General features: G+C 39.2%; 1 protein-coding gene across 2 annotated transcripts in view; it reads left to right on the top strand.

The window, feature by feature from the left end:
* The first annotated feature begins 8,812 nt into the window (after positions 1-8,812).
* The window catches only part of LOC110060687 (CD109 antigen-like), a 28,484-nt gene continuing 14,621 nt past the window's right edge, over positions 8,813-22,675 (top strand). For both annotated transcript variants that reach the window (XM_089298053.1, XM_089298052.1), the window contains exons 1-19: positions 8,813-8,914; positions 9,147-9,265; positions 9,990-10,153; positions 10,288-10,313; positions 10,418-10,583; positions 10,785-10,837; positions 11,166-11,183; positions 11,366-11,417; positions 11,558-11,634; positions 12,317-12,356; positions 12,872-12,956; positions 14,526-14,625; positions 16,332-16,595; positions 16,930-17,124; positions 18,375-18,485; positions 19,181-19,243; positions 20,028-20,222; positions 21,004-21,162; positions 21,585-21,716. In XM_089298053.1, coding sequence (XP_089154179.1) covers positions 9,204-9,265; positions 9,990-10,153; positions 10,288-10,313; positions 10,418-10,583; positions 10,785-10,837; positions 11,166-11,183; positions 11,366-11,417; positions 11,558-11,634; positions 12,317-12,356; positions 12,872-12,956; positions 14,526-14,625; positions 16,332-16,595; positions 16,930-17,124; positions 18,375-18,485; positions 19,181-19,243; positions 20,028-20,222; positions 21,004-21,162; positions 21,585-21,716 — 1,962 coding nt within the window. In that variant the 5' untranslated portion in view covers positions 8,813-8,914; positions 9,147-9,203. The remainder of the gene's footprint in view (positions 8,915-9,146; positions 9,266-9,989; positions 10,154-10,287; positions 10,314-10,417; positions 10,584-10,784; positions 10,838-11,165; positions 11,184-11,365; positions 11,418-11,557; positions 11,635-12,316; positions 12,357-12,871; positions 12,957-14,525; positions 14,626-16,331; positions 16,596-16,929; positions 17,125-18,374; positions 18,486-19,180; positions 19,244-20,027; positions 20,223-21,003; positions 21,163-21,584; positions 21,717-22,675) is intronic.

Below are 22,675 nucleotides of genomic sequence, written 5' to 3'. Positions count from 1 at the left end.
TCGACCGTACTCTAGACATCTCTGTTTATTATGATCAAATCAAGACTGAACTAAGTATGTCTCATGAGGTGCATCTTAATTGCTCTTAAACAATTGCAATAGGCATGGCAACGTCCAACATGGCAGGTACAAGATGGAGGCTGTTTGGATGTTATGACGTAATTACCCCGTGACGACGTCATCGTCTCACGTTTTTGTCATCATTGCTGAAATAGATACACAAAGCGTGCGTCACAATATCGAAAATTAAATTATGGGTAATGTTGGTTCGCGGTAGCTTTATTGAAGTTACATTGTGGCTGAAGCCTACGTAGCAGTCTTTTCCGTTTCCTCTTAGCGGGAGAGAGCCAAGGGGAAGTCGCGCGAACGCATGGGGCCCTCCCCCCTGCTACTAATTTTTTTGTTACCTCTGTCCCCGTGCCCTCGCGTGACTCCCGCTTGCCTGAAAGGAAACGGAAAAGATGGCTACGCAGGTAGATTGAAGCTCTAGGGCTTTCCGCCCCATAGGACTGAATGAAGTACGAAGACGTGTATCTACCCTTTCTCCTGCAATCTTCCCTCTTGCTGAAACACGGCCATGAACGACCAAACAACGCTAAACTTAGCTATTACTACTCATGATACCAAGCAGCATTGTTGTGTAAGCTTTTATTTAAGCTTTTGTCAAAATATTTGTCGAAACAGCTGTATTGATGAAGTTACGTGGCGTATTCCACCCAGCCCTCTGCCGGTCATAGAAGATCAAAAAGAGCGCGGTCCGAATAGTGGGTTAAGACCTGAAGCCTGTAAATATTGATTCCTCCTAAAAGCGCTGGCAAAGAAAGGAAGTTTGCACTGTTGTTAGTAAATGAAAATTAAGCTCCTCAGAAAGAAAGGTGTCTAACACTGCTAATGCCGTTTGACTAAGAGGAGGGTGGCCAAGGGTTTTTGCGTGACGCGTGATCGCCCCAAAATTAGCAGCGTGATGCGTGATTGAGGCCAATTAGCAGCGTGACGCGGGACAGGATATCATAACGGAGTTGCGTGATTTGCTATTTTACAAGTACGTGATGCCCGATTTGCCAATTAGATTTCCGTGACAAGTGAACGTTCGTTGAACTAGGAGGATAGTATTCATTCAAAGTAAATAGTAAATAGAGTCTTAAAGAAGATCATCAAATCGTGGCAGACGTGACACCATTTTCTGGTCTTTTTCGTCCTTTTCTTGACCTCTGATGTCTTTAATTTTGGTGGATCACATGGTACTATAGGTCCAAACAATTGTGATACAAATTATAGGAATAAGTCAATTGAAAATAGTTAAACTTTGCGCAAGGGCTAAGAGCTTCAGTGTTATTCTTGTCCATTTTGATGTGAAGTATATATGAAATAATTCATATTTGAACTGCGGTTGTAGATGAAAGTGAAGAATGATCATCGTAGTAAATTTTCCAATTTAAGCAATTGGAAAGAAGAAGCCTGAAAAAATCAGGGCTTCAACGGGATTCGAACCCGTGATCTCCGGGATACCAGTGCGATGTTCTACCAACTGAGCTTTGAAACCACACATTGGGAGCGAGGTCAATTAATTGAGTTCATATTATCCCGTGAGGAGTGAAATGATGTGAAGTTTATATGAAATAATTCATATATGAACTGCGGTTGTAGATGAAAGTGAAGAATGATCATCGCAGTTAATTTTCCAATTTAAGCAATTGGAGGTCACGGGTTCGAATCCCGTTGAAGCTCTGATTTTTTCAGGCTTCTTCTTTCCAGTTGCTTAAATAGGAAAATTTACTGCGATGATCATTCTTCACCTTCCTTTTTGGCCATTTTGTCGACCTATCATTTTTGGCACTGCATCAGACCAAGAGCATGTGACACACCATAGGTGAATCCGGTTATCATATAATATAAAGGGTCTGAACGAATTTCGTCCAGAAAGGCTGAAACGATAACACATGTTAATTCGTATACAGGATCCCTGCCAACTTAGCCTGTGAACAGGCTCCCGATTGTGTCATAGGGAAATATAATAAAAATGTTTAACAAAACGAGCGGCTTATCGTAGTACACCTTAGATCTGGATGTCATGAATTTCCTTTTAGGTATGCGAATCACATACCCTGGTATTCGATAATAAATTGTATCCTCAAGATCTGGATGTCATGAATTCCCTTTTGGGTATGTGAATCCCACACAGATGTCTCTTTCTAATGAACAAGTCAGAGTTTTTCTAAAATGTGTTCCAGGTTCCTTCTGATAAATCCGACAGTGAAAGTAAATAAAGTAAAACTTTATTTAGCCACCGGGTCAGCCTTCGTGATAATGCTAATAACATATAACGAATATTGAACTTGACCGAGGTTCTTAAAGAGTTCCACTCCTAAATATTTATTTTGTTTATCGTGTTTATTTATGGTGCGATTTTTTCTCTTTGGAGTCATTGAAGAACGCCGTCCGATTGTTGACTTCATTACGAACCCTATAAGCTTAGGCCCGGTCGTCCACACTACACCGGAGGAATTTAAAACACAACAATCACCGGTAGTTTTTTATTTTTGTCTGAAGAAATCTCGGCCAGGGAAATCACGTGGTTCTCCTGATCCTATCGCGTTCGAAAAGGTCCGTTTTAAAATGTTTTCCATCCACACGAAAACTCAAAACCGGCGTTTTCAAATTCCTCCAGTTTGAGGAGCGTTTACAAAAAGTTCCGTTTTCGAATTCGTGACGGATTACTCCGGACCGTAGGCCTAACCCGCCGTAGAAAAAAAGCTGCATGAGTTTTTAAATTCCTCCGGTGTAGTGTGGACGGATTCTGGAGCAAACCACGACGTCAATGAGCACCACCAGACAAAAAGGTTCAATGAGCAAAACTAAGGCTGTACAAGTGAGTTCAGTAAACCTTTGTACATTTCATAGCCGTCCTCTGCAAAACAACAAACGCAAAATGACCGCGAAAGCGAACGATGAGTCGAACTGCTAATTCTTCGTATTTCCATTTAGAATTGAACGCTGTCATTACATATTTAGCCTGACCGAGGCTTTAGAGCCATAGGCATCCTGGACAAATTCAGTTTTACAAGGCGTTGTCCTCGGCTTCGCCGTCATCATTGCATCTCGGATGCTGGAAGGTCGATACACTTGTTTAACGATTGGGGTCTGTCATCCCAAGTAGCTGCCTAGTGCTTTGCTCATGTTTTATTTCAAGACCAATCGAACGCAGATCAGAGTATCGTGTAAACACCGTAAAAAATCACATAAATTGCAGCTCTTTGCAAAGGTTCCCTTTAATTCAGCGATTAAGTTGTCGAGGGTTTTGGTGGGAAGTTTTTCCCTCCTGCTGAAACAATCTCGTTTACGTTACTTGGCCGATGCAATACGTTTTCATCTTCCCCATTACTACATGCACGGCAATCGTTTGCATATCTTCTTCTTCAGTATAGCTTAAGACTTTGAGCGCTTAAAGGCCATCGTCGTCAATAACTTCCTTGAACATGGCGAGTTGATACTCGGGGCTTTCTCGCTCCACACCAAGTAATTATTACAGTATTTTTCTTTCCGTAGCTTCCAGTTCGCGGGGATCTCGCCACTTAATTGACCTCAAATCTAAATGTTGCGGAGACAATGATATCTGGTGGAATAACATTGAAAATTGTGATGCTTTAGGCGGCGAGGCACTGAAGTTGTTTTCGCTCGTAGGCATTCGCAGACGGTGGACGTTGTCGACGAATTTGAACTACCCTTTCGCTCATGTAATATTAAATGGCAGAGAGAACCTTAAACGAACGTCACAGGCTACTGTAACTCAAGATACACAAGGCGAACGCGTATTTCAATATATAACTGTATGAAGAGCATAAATTACAAAGCCGTTACAGAACATATGCGTGCACATAAAAAATGTTTGGCAAATTAGCATATTATAACATTGAAATGTCCGCCATTTTGAATAATCAAATCCAGCCGGAGTCAGAAACTCGTTTGTCCAGTTTGACTATGACGTCAGTATTTTCTCATTGGCTTACAGCCAAGCCTTTTGTTCTTTCGCTTTATAAGTGCGATACCACCCGGATGGTTGGGCGGCCATTTAACTCCACCGCAATATACACATCTCTCATAAAATAATACCTCCTGGATATATAATCATTCTTCCTCAACCATCTCTACAATATCCCCTCACAACATATACCTACATATACCTACACAGACTGCATCTCATTAATCCCCCACATATACCTACACAGCCTGCATCTCATTAATCCCCCAAATATACCTACACATCCTACATCTCATTATTCCCCCACATATACCTACACAGCCTACACCTCATTAACCCGATCCCAAATATACCTACACAGCTTACATCTCATTAATCCCCCAAATACACCTACACAGCCTACATCTCATTAATCCCCCTCATACACCTACACAGCCTACACCTCATTAACCTGATCCCACATATACCTACTCAACCTACATCTCATTAATCCCCCTCATATACCTACACACCTTACATCTCATTAACCCGATCCCACATATACCTACACAACTTACATCTCATTAATCCCCCAAATATACCTACACAGCCTACATCTCATTTAAGCCCCCACATATACCTACACAGCCTACATCTCATTAATCCCCCTCATATACCTACACAGCCTACACCTCATTAACCCGATCCCACATATACCTACTCAACCTACATCTCATTAATCCCCCTCATATACCTACACACCTTACATCTCATTAACCCGATCCCACATATACCTACACAGCTTACATCTCATTAATCCCCCAAATATACCTACACAGCTTACATCTCATTAAGCCCCCACATATACCTACACAGCTTACAATTCATTAAGCCCCCACATATACCTACACAGCTTACATCTCATTAATCCCCCACATATACCTACACAGCCTACACCTCATTTAATTTATCCCCCACATGTACCTACACAGCCTGCATCTCATTAATCACCCACATATACCTACACGGCTTACATCTCATTAATCCCCCAAATATATCCACACAGCCGTACATAACATTAATCCCCCAAATATACCTACACAGCCTACATCTCATTAAGCCCCCAAATATACCTACACAGCCTACATCTCATTAATCCCCCTCCGTATACCTACACAGCCTACACCTCATTTAATTTATCCCCCACATGTACCTACACAGCCTGCATCTCATTAATCCCCCACATATACTTACACTGCTTTCATCGTATTAATTCCCAACATATACCTACAGGCCGGATTTTTTTTTCCACTTCCGCCGGATTCTTTTTCGTCCTCGCTGGGAGCCTGTTCGCCTAGTTCACTTGCCGTGCATTCAGCCGTTCGAACGGATACCGTAAAAAAACGTTTTCGCGTGAGAGGTCACATATTTGCCGATGCATTTTTGTTTTTGAATCGGCAAAGTTCTTCTTTTAACGACGCTTTCAGGGTCGAGAAAGTAACATCGGCGATGTACTTACTTCTTTTTATGTGACGAGTGATTGGTGGAAAAAATTCTCCGTGATGCGTGATTTAAGAGAAAAATTCAGCGTGATGCGTGATTACCCCACCTTTGCCACCCTCTAAGAGGATCTGATGGACAAATTTTGCAGCTGACGAACGACTAGTCGGAAGATACGTTTATCATACCTGAGGACCCGTCCACACTACGTCGGAGAAATTTGAAAAAGCAGCTTTATTTCTACGGTTTGCCTACCGTCCACACTAATCCGTCATGAAAACGGAGCTTTTCGAAAACGGTCTTCGAACCGGAGGAATTTAAAAACGCCAGCTTTGCGTTCTAGTGTAGAAGGAAAACATTTTGAAAATGGATCGAGCTTTTCGAAATTCACGTTACGATAATCACGTGATTTCCCCGCCCGAGTTTTCGTCAAACACTAATTCAAAATGACCGGTGATTGTTGAGTTTTAAAATTTTCCCAGCTTGGTTTAAACTCAAGACATTTGACGCGTTTTCAGAGTGAAAACGCCGTTTTGAAATTTCTCAGGCGTAGGGTGGACAGAGCTTGAGATACGAGATCTGCAAAATTTACTAGTAGTGTTGGTACATGGGCTGAAATTTTAACTTTTAGCTGATCGGCGTGAGAAATCGCCCAAAGAATACTGACTGATAACTGAGATTACGACACCCCCCCCCCCTCCCCCCCTCCCGGCACCAGATCCCCTTTTGAAGATTTAGATTTAAGCGCTTATTCGCCACATAAGAAAAATTATCATCTGCATGCGACTCAATTAAGGTTTGTAGAAATCTTATCCAGGCTGCGAGTAAAAGTACTTCATTCTGGGAATTTTTCCAATTCTAGGTGTTCTTATAATTAAGTATTCTGCCCCATTAGAGTATACAGGGTAGAATGCCAACTTTACTGTAGAAACTGCTCCGAACAGTTCATCATCTAAGACTGAAACAAACTAGCTTTGCACGAAAAACCTGAATTTCAACATCACAGGAATGGAAAAAAGATTCTGCATCACGCATTGGCAGCTAAAATAGAAACCTTAACTCAATTGAAATGTGTACATATCTGAATAACTGAGAAAGGCGAAAAAAGAAGAGAATTACATATCAGGTATAGTCTCATCAAAATGTGGACTGGTTTCCTGGTGATATGTTTTGTGTGGCGCATGTTTGAAAATTGTGTGTGTTCGAAGTTTCCGTCGCGGAAAGAGCTCTGCGTAAGCCAGAGGTTGGCCCATGTTAATTGTTTATGTCGCTATTGGCCGCTGGAAAACCGAGTCATGGAATTGCTTCCCACTAACAAATCGTTTAGGCCCTGAACTGCCTCGGTCTTAAAACTCTTAAAGTTCGGGAAAAGCAAAGCTTAGACTGAAAGCAAACAAGTCTCGATAACGCATCCATCCCATCTGTTAGATGGACGGCAATACGGGAAACGTTTACCCGAAACATCAACAACAACAGCGACAGCAAAATACAAACAAATTGGAAAAAATCCAAAAAATCCAAAAAATCAGTCAATCAATTTAAGAAAAACAATTGCGGCACCAAACAGCTTGGAAAAAAAACGAAGAAGACCAAGAAATAAAAAGAAAAAGAAATTAAAAACATCAATCAATCAATAAAAAAATAAAAAATAAACCAAAGCGGGTTAAAAAAAAAAAACAAAAAAAAATTAGAACTAAATAAGTCAATCGATTAATTAAACCAACAAAAATGTTCGGCGTGGCTGGGATTTTCTTCCCGGCCCGATTTCGAATCTCAATCGGGGGAGAAGTTATTCGACCCCCAAGCCGTTCGAGAATAACCCCTTTAATAACATATTGAGACTTGAACTTACGACCGCCAGATGCGACCCTGGATCAGCCGCGCGCAGCCCATCCCGCAGGACCACCTGGAAATCCCTTGGGTTGTTGCTAACAAATTAAGATGTGCATAATACGTGCTGATATGCTAGTTTCCGGTTCCGCTTAGTCAAAGAGTGGGACTGTATTCTGCTAGTTATAGACCTGAGGCTAGAAACTCCAGCGTTATATATTCGTTACCGTGGTCAGCCAGAATTGCGCATTTTTCAGCCCAAATTGAGGCGTATTCGGACAGGATTCCAAACAGTTAGCAAGCCAAAAGCCTATGTTTCAGACTTTCAGTTTAATTTTGTCAAGTTTCAAACTTCTAGTCACTCGCAAACAGAGATGAAAGCTGCAAAACAAGGGCACTTCCTGGACTAACGAAGCTACAGTTACCGCAATTGTCAATCAGTCCCACCACAAAAATATTTTGAGCAAATTTTCTATATTTCTTTTAATATCAAGCCAGTAGTCACTATTCACTATTCCCCTTTCAACCCCTGATGCTATTAGCCCGGGCTGATCTGGCGTTCTTGGCGAGACGGCTGAAGAGGGTTGCTCTTCCATGTCAAGAGATCTGAGATCGACAGATTATAAATTGGAACCTACTCAGCTCAAACTAGCTCAGAATGTATTGCATAAGAGGTTTCCTTTTCCTTCCTGTATCCTGCCACCGATATGAAATGATTATATATGCAAAACTAAAATAGAAATACTGTCATTATGAAATGACTGAGGCTGATCTAAAGTCAGGCGACTGAGAAACAAATTTTAGAGTGTAAACACGACCTCACAAGCAAACCCATTGCTTAAACTAAATCGTGTGTAAATAAAGGTTGTTGTTGTTGCCGAGAGTGCATTTTGTTCAGCCGGTAAATACCAAATTCAGACAACACGAAATTACTCTTGTTGATAAATGGCAAATCTTCAGGAAGAATTTTAGACAAAGCGAATTTCATTAACACCGTGTCATGAAAACGCCATGCAATTACCGAAACCTTTCTACTGTATTTTTTGGACACTGCTCGCACTCCAATTTAGTAAATAATCGAGTGTTTTTCAGAGAATTTTCCTTTAAACAAAACATCTTTTAATTGGTCTTTGCTTACGGTGCTAGTAGCTAAAATTTTAGTAAAACATACATACGCCCACGCGCACGCTTAGGGTTGATCGAAACTGGGAATGTGCTTATTTTCGCACATTCTCAAAAAGACTCCGTCACTAATGGTATAGCTCGCAAAACTGAATTTGTACCGTCTTCAGATCTTTTACTATGCCGTTTTTCGAAAGTAGTAAGGGAATTTTCATGAAGTTCACGCTTTCCTTTGTCGGTGGTACTAACGGTCCTAAAATTTATATAAAATTCATGAAAATAAATTTACTGAAAAAATACTCAAGAAAACCGAGTTTTTCCCAGCCCCCGCTGAGGTGACAAAATTAAAATTGCGCCTTGTAGTGACGTCATGAGTTGGCGCCATTGTACATTCAGGCCCTTATTATACTCGATCGACAAGCGATGGTGTGTTTTTGATGCAGCTGATTTTGGGATTTCGGCTCATCTCATTTCGTTACTGTCTAGAAGGCTGACCAAACATTGGTGAGACTCAATTTCACGTTATGCTGCAGCTTTGAAGCGTTAAGTTGTATTCGATGTCAAATTTCGTCTGTTCGATCGGTTATTCTGGTTTTAATTTGGTGTCTGCAGGAGCAAACTGTCATCGAACTGTACTGAACTACAGTACACTGTACCCACAACATTATCGGAGCAAAATATTGTTTTTTCAAGTTGTAGATCTTGTATGACTCAAACCTTTTTCTTTTGTTCACAGGCTCAAATCGTTGTTATCAACCTGGCCGTACGCGTATCTGATAAACTTCCTGCAGCCATGTTTGTCTTCATCGCGATTTGCAGTGCGTGTATAACCTTAACCGCAGGGGAAATAAACAAGTAAGCTTTAGAAAGAAAGTGACATGAAGCTTAATACACATTTTAAACATTAACTGTGATATAATACGACTTTAATTTGGGTCATTCTGATTGGAAATAAAAGACCCCGTTATCCAGGGTGCAGTACGTTCGATTTTACTCGAATGAGCTGTAGCTACCTCCTCATTTGCATATTCGAGATCCCGTGCAAGCAAGCTACAATTTCAGCAAACTACATTTACATGTAAGCTTACATCGATGATTAAAATCACCTGTTCTCCCATATATAAATAAGCTCAAGCTATATGGACGGTATGTGCCGCTGTGAAGGGTAGGGTTTTCAGGCAGTTTAGTCCAGATGGGATTAGGGTATAGAAATCAAATCAAATCAAGACTCCAGACCTTGAGTTAGGGGGAACGGGGGGCAGTTTATTTTTTTTGCTTGTCCTGCCAGCTTTTCTTCCTTCTGCAATTTTCTTTTTTTGACCCAAAATAGGGGGGGGGGGGGGGGGGTGGGGCCTGCCCTAGATCCGCCACTACACTAGTTGATATATCAGGAAGGAACAGCAGGAAAGGAATATTGCTGAGCCTGAGAAGAAACAAACAAACTTAATAATAAATACTTATCTTAAAACACCTCGCAATTCGGTTATGAAGAAACTTGATCCTGACTTCTGACATAATCCTACATTGTTGGTGTAGGCCTGGACTCTAGAGGTATATGACATTTCTATTTCATTTGCAGTACATACTTCATTACCGCTCCCAGTGTCTTCAGACCGGGGCAACCTTTGAAGATACGTGTGGCATTAAGTGATGCTGTTACTAGCCCAGTGGATATCACATGTGGTATTATGGATAACAAGCAGAAACGTTTGATTGTGAGTGGAAGTGGTATATTTAACAAAGGTAAGCTATGGTAATCTCTTTGATTTATTTTTTTTTAAATTTGTCATGCAGTACACAGTCATAAAGTTTTAACTTTAAAAAATAATACACTCAGTCTATAAAATTAATCTCTTTACTTGACTTTTTTTTGACAGGATCCCCAAGAGAATTAACATTACAGGTATTTGGCTAGCGCTGTACAGTTTATATGTGATCAGTTTTCTCAAGTTTTGCTTAAAGTGTTTTTTTTTTTAAATTTTAAACATCAATATTGTTTTTCCCCAGATTCCTCATGGCGTGGCTTCTACTTCCATTTACAATTATCATCAGTTGTCTGTAAATGGCACTGGAGGTGCTAAATTCTCTGAACTGACATATATTCGTTTTATGGAGAAGGGTTTCACAATCTACATACAAACTGATAAAGCTATTTACAAGCCAGGGCAGAATGGTAAGAACTGAATGGGATACAGAAAATTCTGAATCCCAACATGAAAATTATATGCTGTACGAGATTCTGCTGGACTCTATCTGGCAGAAAGGAAAATTGTGCTCACAGTAATTTTTATAGATACATGTATATGATTTTTGTTATAAATGATCAGTTAGCAGAGCAACAATGTAATTTGTGCATGTCTTTTTTTTATTTTAGTTCTGATGCGAATCTTCGGAGTCCATCCAGATCTGAGAGTTTACACTGGGAATGTGAGAGATACAAATTGAATTGCATTTTATTTTCATTGTTCTTTAGCTTATCATTGCACTGTCCTGCATAATGTGTCTTACCTGTAAATGTTTCATTTGTTACTAAATGACGATGTGGACAAGTTGTTTGTTAAAAAGATATAGCGGTAACATAACTTTTAAGTTTAAAATATTTAAAAACAAGTTGAGGCAAGTTATTAAAGTAGTAAATGAAATATTGTACCTCTTGCAAACACTAATTAAAATTAAGTCAGTAATGGTTGCAAAATGTATCACTTATCATTAATTTAATTATTAATTTTCACTTGTGCTCTTTTTTCCCAATCAGTTGACAGTGGACATATTGGTAAGTGAAATGACATACATGTATAGGATCTAATGAATTGACTTCAGTTGGTAAACAGATCTTTAAGTTGGTTTTGTGTGAATTTAGTTATTAACATGTAGTTGTTTTCTGGTGATTGTTTTAATGTTTCATATTTTATTTAAACTTAATGCATTAGTAATTTTTGTTCACTGACTATTCAGGATCCCAATGGAAACAAAATGGCACACTGGGTCGATCTTGACAGCCCATCAGGTTTGTACATGAATGTCGTTGGTTTCATTGTTCTCTGCATGTGCTGCCAAAGCCCACTTACAATTTCAGGATTCCAATGGTATTATTTGTAATGTAGGACTGGTGTAAGTAATTAATGACTTGGGTAAATCTTTTGTTAGGTGTGGTTAAGAGAGAATTTCTTCTTTCTACACAACCAGTTGAGGGAGACTGGAAAATTTCTGTGACAGCAGCAGAGGTGAGGAAATTGGTACATCCACATGCCATACTCAGTAAGCTGAACTGATCCCATGCATTCAATGCTTTCTGAAGCCCAAATTTTTTTCAGGCTAAAGCTTTATTTTTGCAAATGTGGTGTAGTATTATTAATTTACAAGTATAACCACAACTTGGTCTTATGTTATTTCAATCAATAAAAATCTTTCACCTGCAGCTCAAATACCGGTAATTTTACAGTGTGATATATAGATAAATATTTGATATTCTCTTTATATTCTATGGTTATATTACATTTCTTTATGTGCAGTGTTACAAACTTTGGCTGGTTCACAGTTTACTTGATACCTCAGTTGGCAGAGCACTGCACTGGTATTACAGTGGTCATACATTCAAATTGACTCTCCTGTACCCTAATGTTTTTCCAACTACTTTTATTACAAGTATGCCAATACTGCATTACTGTGATGTGGTCTTCCTTGTGTAAACTGATAAAATTACATGTCCAGTGGAATTCTTATTTTTTGAACCTCCAAGGAAGTATGAAAATTGGTTCGAAAAATTGGATAGTTTGAGAAACTGGTTGCAAAATTACAGTGTTCGACTGAGGAGCAGAAAGACTTCTGGTTCGTCAGGAGGCTCCAAAAAATAGGGTCAAAGAAATCGGGATTCCACTGTAATATTGGTTGCTTTTTTTTCATTAGGATCAGAAAGCAGAGCAAATCATTGAAGTTAAGCCTTATGGTTGGTACATCTGTTAAATAATAGTCTGTAATTATTAATTAAAAAAATAATTATGACTGGACGCATGCATATACATGTTTACATGTATGCACAGTATATCAGTGAGAGTTTTTTTGTCCAGGGGAGCTTAATTACCTGTCCATTATTTCATCAAATGAATCAAACTTAAATATTTCAGTACTGCAGATTAGTTTTGCCTCACTTTTCAAGCACTAGCATGAATAAATTACTGCTTACCCAACCGTTAAGCCTGAAAATTGGTTTCCTTGCACAAGCTGTACCATGCCAGCGAATTTAATGTTGGTAGGTGACCCTGAAATGGATTAGTATGATCCATCCAGGGGGAGTAGAAATACTCCTGGTTGCTTCATTCTATGAAAACCATGATACATTAAGCAGGGCTGTTATGGACTACTAACCTGACACAGATTTACACATGAGTTCTGCCACTGGACAGGTGAAATTTGATGGGTATTAAATTCTTACAAATTCTGTAATAATATCTCCTCTGGCAGTTCTTCCCAAATTTGAAGTGAAAGTCAATCTTCCAGCTTATGTAATTGAAAAAGAGAGTAAACTCCATGGTTCTGTTGATGTCAAGTAAGTCTTTTTCATGATAATATTGAACATTAGTATAATTCCTAGAGGTGAATATAAGAATTGGACACTCTGATTGGTTGAAAAGCTCATCATATGACGCTATATTCACCCCGCTAGAGCTTGGTTACTAAGCTCGCTATCTTTGCCATTTCTGTAACATGGTGGACGGTTGCTGAATGAAGTTTTCATTTATTCGAAAGACATCACTCCAAGTCCAGGATATTTGAGAGGACGGAGAATTTTCAAAATGACTGCTGTCACCCTTGGACCAAAAATCTTCTCAAGAACTTGTATTCAAGGCTTTTAAGAATCGTAAATGCAGTGGTTGCGTCGATGGCCAGCAGGTCGGATCGATTGACTGAAATTTATTTTTCTTCAAACTAAAGCTACTCATTTATACTTGATGATGACAACTGTGAATGAAGTCAACAACAATAAAACAAAGGTACCAGATGAATTTATTTTTCGTAGTGTTTCTCTCGTTTGTTTTACTGCCAAACTCGATGAGTAAATTGATTGACAATCGATGTACAAGTAAGCTTAAGTATTTTATGTTTAAAACCACGGCTGCATGCGTGTATGCACAGGAACAATTGTGTCTGTGTTTTTATGTTTTAGTCTGTTATTTTGTAGTCCTTGATATTCACCTCTGAAAATTATACTAAAACAATCATTTTCCTCAGGCTCAGTGAACATTGGTGAATATTCACCAATGTTCATTTCGCCTTTGGTGAATAATTGTTAATTATATTCTTGTCTGATTGAATATTGAACCATATTATTCCACAAATGCACTGTGAATGTGAGATGGTACATGTAGGTAGCCATTGTCATAAACATCTCATATCCAACAAGCATGAGTGGGATAATTTTTTTCTTGAAAATGCCCCCAAAATAATTATTGACAAAATAAAATAAAAATAAAAACACCCCCAAAAGATCAGGCGTACGTTTACCAATATTTGTAGAGCATGGTATAGATAAAAAAATAGCCTCCATTTGCCGCAGAAATATGCTCGGATATTTGTCTGTGACCATTATCTGCTCTCAGAAGCGAACAGTTTTCGAAAACTGTGATCTTTGAGGAACAGATATTAATATGCCCAAGGACAAATATGCGAGCATATTTTCGTGCCAAATGGAGACTGTTGTGTTTACTATCCTTCAAATGTTTTTCGCAACATGCGCAGTTTTGAAAATTGGGGAATATCACTTGGATATTCCCCAATTTTAACCAATTGCACATGGGTGAAAAATATTCGATGGGTTATCATGGTTCATATACACACGTACATGTACCATGATGGCTAAACCAATGAAAACTTTTGAATTGCATTATCCAATGATCCAGTTTTTAAAAAATAATACTAAATATATTATTCATAATAGATGCCCCCCTCCCTCCCTCCACTCCTACATTGCTTAAAAGAAATCCTCAAAAATTTGCAGGGATTATCTTGAGTTGACCAATCAGAAACAACATCAGGAACATGACAAGGTGTCTGCTTATTTACATTTTTGTGCCTTAAATTGTTTTTTTCTAATTGTTTATCTTTCTTATTCTTGAAGGTACACATATGGCAAGGGAGCTAGAGGAAGAGCAAATGTTCAGATTTATTTTAATACGTATGGGTGGGAAAAGAAACTTTCTCTCGCTAAAGACATTCTTGTAAGTATTCCTAATTGTTTCTTTAACTCCTATGGATCAGCACATTTTTTTGTACGTGCTCTAGATTATTGCTACGGATATTTCAATATGTATGAAAATTAGCTTGTAAAGGTCAACTTTTAACAATAAATTACATGTATGTATTGTATGTATTGGCATTATCGGACAATCTAGTCCATAATTTTAGCGTGTGTTAGTAATTGCACATTTCCTTAAACATTTTCTGAGATGGCTTTGGAGTGCGATTCATGATCGGCAGATGCGGTGACAAGAACTACAGACATAAGTGGAATCAGTGGGTGGAGCAAGGGCCCTGGCCTTCTGACGTTCTCTCCTGGTATCCACTGTGATGTGCAGAAGCTTTTCTCCCTCTCGTAGGGCTTCGGTGCAATTTGTTTTCCACGCACTCCTGTCACTGGCAAGAGTCTCCCACGAATCGATTGGAGGACCAATGGCCTGCATGTCCCTCTTCTCCATGTCCTTGAAACGGAGCTTCAGTCATCCTACCGGCCTTTTTCCTTGTACTAGTTCTCCGTACAAGAGTTGCTTGGGAATGCGGCCCTCATCCATTCGATGTACATGGCCAATCCACCGCAGACGTCTCTGGCAAAGAAGGGTGTATACAGAGGGGATGCCTGCTCTCTCTAAGACAGCACTGTTCATAATGCGGTCCTGCCAGGAGATGGACAGGATGCGCTGCAAAATTTTTATCCCATAATAGTTGAACCCCTACCCCTCCCCCTACCCCTCCCTCTCCTCCTCCCTCTCCCCTCCCTCCCCCCTTCTCTTTCTCTCTCTTGCACTCCTCTTCCACAGGTGCTCAGCTGAGCCAACCCATTGCAAATAACAGAAGTGCAAAGATGGCTGGTCTGTTAGTTATACTGCCATCATCATGACTGTAAAGCAAGCCTGAGCATACTCTTTTGTATTGGTATTTGATTCATGACATAACATGTAACATATGTTTTTTTCTCAGTTTGTCACAAAAGTATCACTGCATTATTTCATTTTCAATCAGCTACGATCAATCAATCAGCGGTGTTCTCCATTGCCATCAAATATCTTAATGTTTTTGTTTCTGTTTCATTGTTTTGTTTGTGGCATTATACCTGGAAATGGCAATACATGTACTTACAATATGAGCCACCTATAAGTGTATTAGACCACATTAATAAAGGTTGCTTACTTTACTTAACTTACTTACACTGTACATAAAGTCTACAATGTACATGTAGCAAGAATCCTTTTGGTTACTTACTACATATAGCTGGTGTGAACCAGACTTTTAGCCAGGTGGCCATCTGGCTTTCTTGGGGATGGCCACTTTTCAGGAGAAAATCGATTTAAATAAAGCAGAGATCTTGTTGATTTGCAGTCAGTAATTTCATAAAAGTTTGAACAAAATCACTTATAATAATTGCTATAGTGATTCTGGAAAGGCTTTTGAACACACTGTCTCACCATCACCTTATTTCTACTTTTAGTTTCCTTCGGTTACTTCATAGGTGAATACCTGGCACTCTTTTCTGTTTACATCAGTGTAGAGCAAAATGTGTGTTACCAAACTGATTTCACTGGAAGGAACTTTGTGTAACCAACAAGAAGCGTTCCTCATGGGAAGTGCTTGTTGGTGGCTAAATGAAGCAGGCAGACAGTGTACTCTATGTTAACTAGAAAGTGCGGCTGAAGTTGGTATATTTTTTCAGGTTGTCGATGGCAGTGGCTCATTTTCCTTTGGAAAGACCTTTATTCTTCAGCTATTTAAAGACTCTTTTCAGTATGTCAGTGATGCAAGCATCCTTTATAAATATGGCTACACACTGATGGTCAATGCAACCTTTCATGAGGACCTCACAGGCAAAGTAGCTAGCGGTCAAGGAAGCGTTTCTTTTTATGAGATGGATGTTAAGTTGAAATTTGCAGAATTCAATCCTCAAAACTTCAAACCAGGATTACCTTTCAAGGCTTTGGTAAGTTGGATCTTAGTCCAGGCCATCAAACATCAGTGTCATCAATGAAAATATTCTGACTAATTAATGGTGTCAATAATTTTTGAACATGTATTTCATTGCATGTCATGTCATCATAGGCATTCATTAGTTTGGAATACATCACAAGACCAATAAATTATTTATCATGGTGCAGAAAATTCAAATAATTTTGTTGGATTGCATATACATACATACATATTGTTAATTGGGGACACTCCACAGTTGCAGCTACATCACAGACAAATCTTGCATTACGAAAAATAGTGATCAGAGTACGTATTAAATTTATTTGAAATAAATACTTCTTTTCTAGCTTCAAGTTGTCCAGCCTGATGGTGAACCAGTCAGTCCAGATAAACTGCAAAAACTACAGGGTAAGGTCAGAATTACAACAAAGTACGACTGGAGCGATAAAGGCAGTGAACAAGTCTTACCTCATTTTGATGACGGAGGCATCATTATCACAAGAAACATCCCTTCATCAGCAGATTACTCATTAAGTTTACAGGTTTGTTTCAGAAACTGTCTTCTATGTTTTAATCCTCTTAGCTGGGATCACATTATGCAATCATGTTGTCCATAACATAAACATTGAGTAAGGCCAAGAAATGTGTACGATTTGACCAGATTAATTCAACTATACATATACAATGTGATACTACATCATTGACTCAAGTGTTAAAATATTTATCTACCTGTAAAGGTTTATTTGGACCAATCTGCAGTAGCAATTTACAGATTGTTTTATTATTTTACAAGAGACTTTTTTTTAAGATGTAGCAGGATGTGTGGCAGTGATTCTTTCAAATCTTTATTAATAATTTTTTTTTTGCCTGGACACTTTTACCAATAAATTTTAGCCACACATTTATGTTAATATACCCCTTGAGCTTGGGCAGTTTGTTTTCTTATTTCAGACCACGTGATATTCTCTAGAGAATTGTTCTGTTATCCATCTTAAAATTGTTCATTCAATAGTTACACAGGACCATTTGAAGATTTGAAAGCAAGACTTCTCAAGCAGGGATGTGATTATGCTTTTAGTCACCTGTAATGCCTTGTTCTCCACGCCCATAGCAAATTTGTTACTTTATGGGTGAATTTTATCAACAACAGGCAATTTCACGTGTAACATCAAGGGAAAATCAAGCGTACTCAGCCATAACAGGTGTTATGGGTTATGGTCTTTAATGACAGCCCTGTCAAGAGTATCATCACATGGTCTGTAATGGGGCAACAAACTATCCAAGCTAAAGAGGTCTATTGATTTGGAATTTTTATTCACAAATAATCTAATGACTCAATCTGTGGGCATACACGTAGTAAATAGTGTCGTAGTAATTTACATGTATTAGGGAATGATATTCAAAGCAGATGGGTTTTTTTTTTGCATTTTACGCCAGTCTGCAAAGGCTATTACATTAAAGCAAAGCAAACCATGGATCTGTTTGATTTATGATTTCGAGCATGATTGTTTTAAAGCAATCATAGTCTACAAACAAGATCTTCAAGACTAAAAGTGCTGTTGTTTTGTGCATGGTCTTGTTGGGTCAATTGTAGTGTAAAATTAGTCTGACAGTTTCCTAAGTGTGGTCAGACTGACTGTTATTTCTACCACTGGTCCAGAATTTTTATTAATGTGAAATAGTAGTTTTGTTGGAAAACGTTTTTGTTTTTTATTTAGTCAAACCGGTTGATTGTCCTTGCATTTAGATGACATTTAGATTTCATCAGCAGTTATTTCTGGTTATTCCACAGGCAGAATATTCAGAGGGTCTGAAGACAGTAAAAGCATATTTGTCGGCATCTAAATCATCTTCTCCAAGCAACTCATTCATGCAGTTATCAACTCCCACACCTTCAGTGAAGGTTATGATTGATTAATTAATCCTTAATGCATTATACTTGGTAATAAATGTATATACAGTGTACATGTATGAGCAGGTGGTAGGTTTTCAACCTTTCAGGATTGACACAGCTGGTCCATGGATCTACTGATTTGCTGTCTGACATTTAGGCTGACATGTTTACCGATTGCATGACCAGCTGACTCCTGAGTCACTGACATTGACCTACAGATTGATTCAATACACAAACTAATTAAGCAACTACTGACTGATGAATGGCCAGGTGGACAAACAGATTGGCTTACTGACTCACAGACTGGATTACTGACTGACTGACTGACTGACTGACTGACTGACTGACTGACTGACTGACTGACTGACTGACTGACTGACTGACTGATGGATGGATGGACGGAGGAATGGACTAAGGAACTCCTTGTATGACTGACAGACAGAATCAATTGACTAACTGACTGACTGACTGACTGATTGGCTGACTGATTGACTGACTGATAGATGGACAGACAGAAGGACAAAAAGACAGACAGATGGATGGGCTGACTGAGTGACTAAATGAATTACTGAATAACTTGACCAACTGACAGACTCACTGATGCTCTGACGTAATGATGGACTGACAGATGGACAGACAGGTGGATGGGCTGAATGGGATTAATATTTTTTATTTCAAACTGATATAGGTATCTCTTATTTTAGGCTGGTGAGAACATTGCTTTGGATGTGGAAGCCACTTTCACACTCTCAGAGTTAAAATACATGGTATGCTCATTGTTTTAGATAGAGCCATTCCAGTCTGAGCTGAATGCATAAGTCACAAAAGGCACAACATTTGGTAGACCTATTCACCAACCATGTAGTCCTAATGAAACTGTCACTTAATTTTGTAGCATGAAGCAGTCAAGATAAATGAGATATCAAAATATGAGGCTGCAAAGACATCATAGGAGGCTTTTGCTCATTTCTGCTAATGAGATATCAAACCTGGTACATGTACATGGTATTAACTGGAAAACTCAGAATTCTTTCCCAGAATATACCTGTGTCACAGTACAATACTCTTCTCTTCTCATATAAGTTTTTCTTTTCCACTGGGTGAGATCATATTCCATCGCAAAATTACCCAGCTCAGCACATACATGTGTGTAACGTAACTGCAAAAGTTGCTGTTTGCATGTACCTGACAATTTGTTCCTTAGGTCAGAATGATTTGAACCTAGAATGTAGGTTAATTTGTGTCAAAGGGGAAGGGGGATTTGGTAGCAATAACTTATTACACCAACATTTGAGGAAATGTGCAATGACTGCTTGCATGGCCTAGTGGAGATGAAGATGGACTGCAAAGTCAGAGATCAGGTGTTCAAATCTAGGTGGCAAGGCTAACAAGACTTTTTAATCAGGGTGCCACTGTTGTTCATCTTAGCCAAATGTACATGGCTTTGAATTGGCCAAGCTTTGAAAAAACCAACAATGGCTGAGGAATGTCAAAAATTAGTACTGAGTGCTTTGTTCGTTTGTTTGTTTTTTTGTTTGTTTGTGCAATTAGGTGTTGGCACGTGGAATGGCAGTAGAAACAGGTACGCCTGTTGTATCACCCGGTTCCACCAAGACTTCATTTAATATCCAATCCAAACCAGGCATGGCTCCTACTGCACGCCTACTGGTCTACTGCATGAAGAAAGATGGCGAGATTGTGGTGGACACTCTGAATGTTAAAATAGACGACCCTTTTCAAAATCAAGTAAGGATCTTCAAGTAGTTTGTAGTTCACGTTACGTACAACTGTAGGTGACAGAGTAAGCGCATCGGAAAAGCCAATAATATATATGAAATTAAACACGTTAAATCATAGATGTGTCTTCATGGCCATAGCAGGTAACCGGCAAACCGAGGCACTTGCCTCGGTCATTTCTGTTCTTGCAGTTATGTAATTGCAATTTAATGGAGTTAATAACAAGGAGTGCAAGTCTTGCCTTTACGGTCAGCAGCGTTTAGATCTGCGCGTGCGCCAGGATTCCACGTGTTCTTGGGCCACAAGGCATTCAAGTAGTTTTAAATTGTCAGCGCTTTCCTCGAGCATCTGAGTTTCAACCGCGTGAACCGTGCTCAGAGGTTGTTTCACCTCCCCTGTCCCTCCCTTCTCTTTCCACTGTTTTATCTATGTGACGGGTACTTGTTTTCTCTTTCCTGCGTGGGGGCTCATGGCTGCAACGGGTTGCCAGGATTTGCCAGCCATGGGAGGGGTCTCCATCTACGAGCTGGCTGCCAATAGTGGAAGCTCCTGGTTGTCTCAGGCACCCAACCTCCACTTTGCGAGGCAGTTGTTGTTGTTGTTGTTGTTGTTGTTGTTGTTTTCAAAGGGGGAAAGTAAAACACACTTCTCGCAAATAAATAAAGAAACAAACAAATAACATTACCTCAGTCATATCTCTTTTGGCTGTGGCCCTGGTCTTTTATAGGACTGAGTCATTGAGGAAGGCGTTACGGTATACACAGTCTTACCGTAGTAAATTTTTTTTCAGGTCTCATTGACCATTGACACCAACAACAAAAATACAGTCTCTCCTGGCGACACCGTGACCATCAAAGGCAAAGCGGCACCAGGGTCGTTTATGGCCTTCCGCGCAGTTGATAAGAGTGTGCTTCTGATGAAAGAAGATACTGATCTCTCTGTCACCAAGGTAATCTGCTACATTCCAGACTTTACCCTCAATTCTGACTACACTGACTCGGGACATTTAATGTGAATAGTTTATTGAGGATGCGTCAGTCAGTCATCTGATGTAGACTATGTATTCGTAATTCCGTCTTGTGAGATAATCTGTATCCTTGCAAATTACAACTATTGGTTCCAACTGATAACAATTAGAACCTGTCCTACGCCAGATACCAAAAACCACTGAACAAAAACACCCTTAAGATCTGGCCAAAATACTTGTGGAAACGTATTCCTCATCTAATGCAGCGGCAAGAGACCCGGGAAAAGGCTACAAAAACAATAAACTAAAACATGTTACAGTTACGCATAATTTTGCAAAAATGAGCCCTTAAGTGTGGTTGTTCTTTTTCTCCATAATTCTAGACATAATGTTGATTTTTACAGGTACTCGGAGACCTTCAAAGTTACGATTCTGCTGAAGTGTGGTACCCATTTTGGGAGTGGGGCTTTCAGCGGAGTCGCCGTTCAATTATGCCTTTTCCAACTACAGGAGGCAATGCGGCTGACATCTTTGAGGTAATGGAAGTACGTTAATCAGGATAAAAATTCAGAGGAATGCCAGTCTTTTACGTAATGTATCAGACACGAAAGACCGTGTTTGACCACATTTCCAAACACCGAGAAGAGAGTTCAAAATACGACGCGTAGCGGAGTATTTTTGATGAACTTCAAGGTGTTTGGAAATGTGGTCAAACACTGTCTTGAGTGTTTGATATAACTTCTCAATCAAAACTTAAATTAAGGAGAAAATGGAGAAAAAAAACGGAGAAAGAAAATCGTAAAACTCTCAGCTGATTAAGATCAGATATCCAAACACCGTCATGGGATGATTTCCTTTGTTTAAACTTGATGAATTATTAATGAGTTTGAGAAGTACTCTTCTACTTTTTTCATCCCTTGAGTGATTTTTAGGCCTTTCGGAGTCGCTCACTTGGTGCAACGGAACACATTTCCTTTATAAATCAAATTCCAGTCATATATACATGACCGGAAATCGTTATTTGAAAGAAATTCAGTTAGAATTCTGTAAAACAATTAGATTATTCGCTCTTGATTTCTATGAGGGTATAGTTAATTCGGCCTTCGGTCTCATCAGCTATCACCTCATAGAAATCTCGAGCTCATAATCTAGTTATTGTAATAAATATAAGTGTACAGTTGCTGCGGTTTGTTTACAGAATGGCGACGTTTTCTCGTTTCTACAAAGTTTCGGGGAAATATTTAGAACTTACTTGATAATTCAATTTCCGAGATGACTACAAGAGGGACACGCAGCGTTAACTCGACGTAAAAACCTGAAACTTTGCTCAACGAACTGACGAACTGTCGTACACAGCTGTAAGTTTCAAATGAAGATTCAGACTGCGCGCAAAGTGGGAAGTTAAAATATTACTACTTACGCGTTGAGAAATATTAAAAATCATCGTTTGGAGAAATTTTAGTCATAATTCTACTGAAACAATTTATGACCCAAC

The sequence above is a fragment of the Orbicella faveolata genome, unplaced genomic scaffold (assembly GCF_042242905.1).
Source record: "Orbicella faveolata isolate gen_17 unplaced genomic scaffold, um_ofav_v1 contig_3, whole genome shotgun sequence".
Taxonomy (NCBI): Eukaryota; Metazoa; Cnidaria; class Anthozoa; order Scleractinia; family Merulinidae; genus Orbicella; species Orbicella faveolata.
Note: the sequence above shows the minus strand (reverse complement) of the source record. Positions and strands in the feature narration are given on the sequence as shown.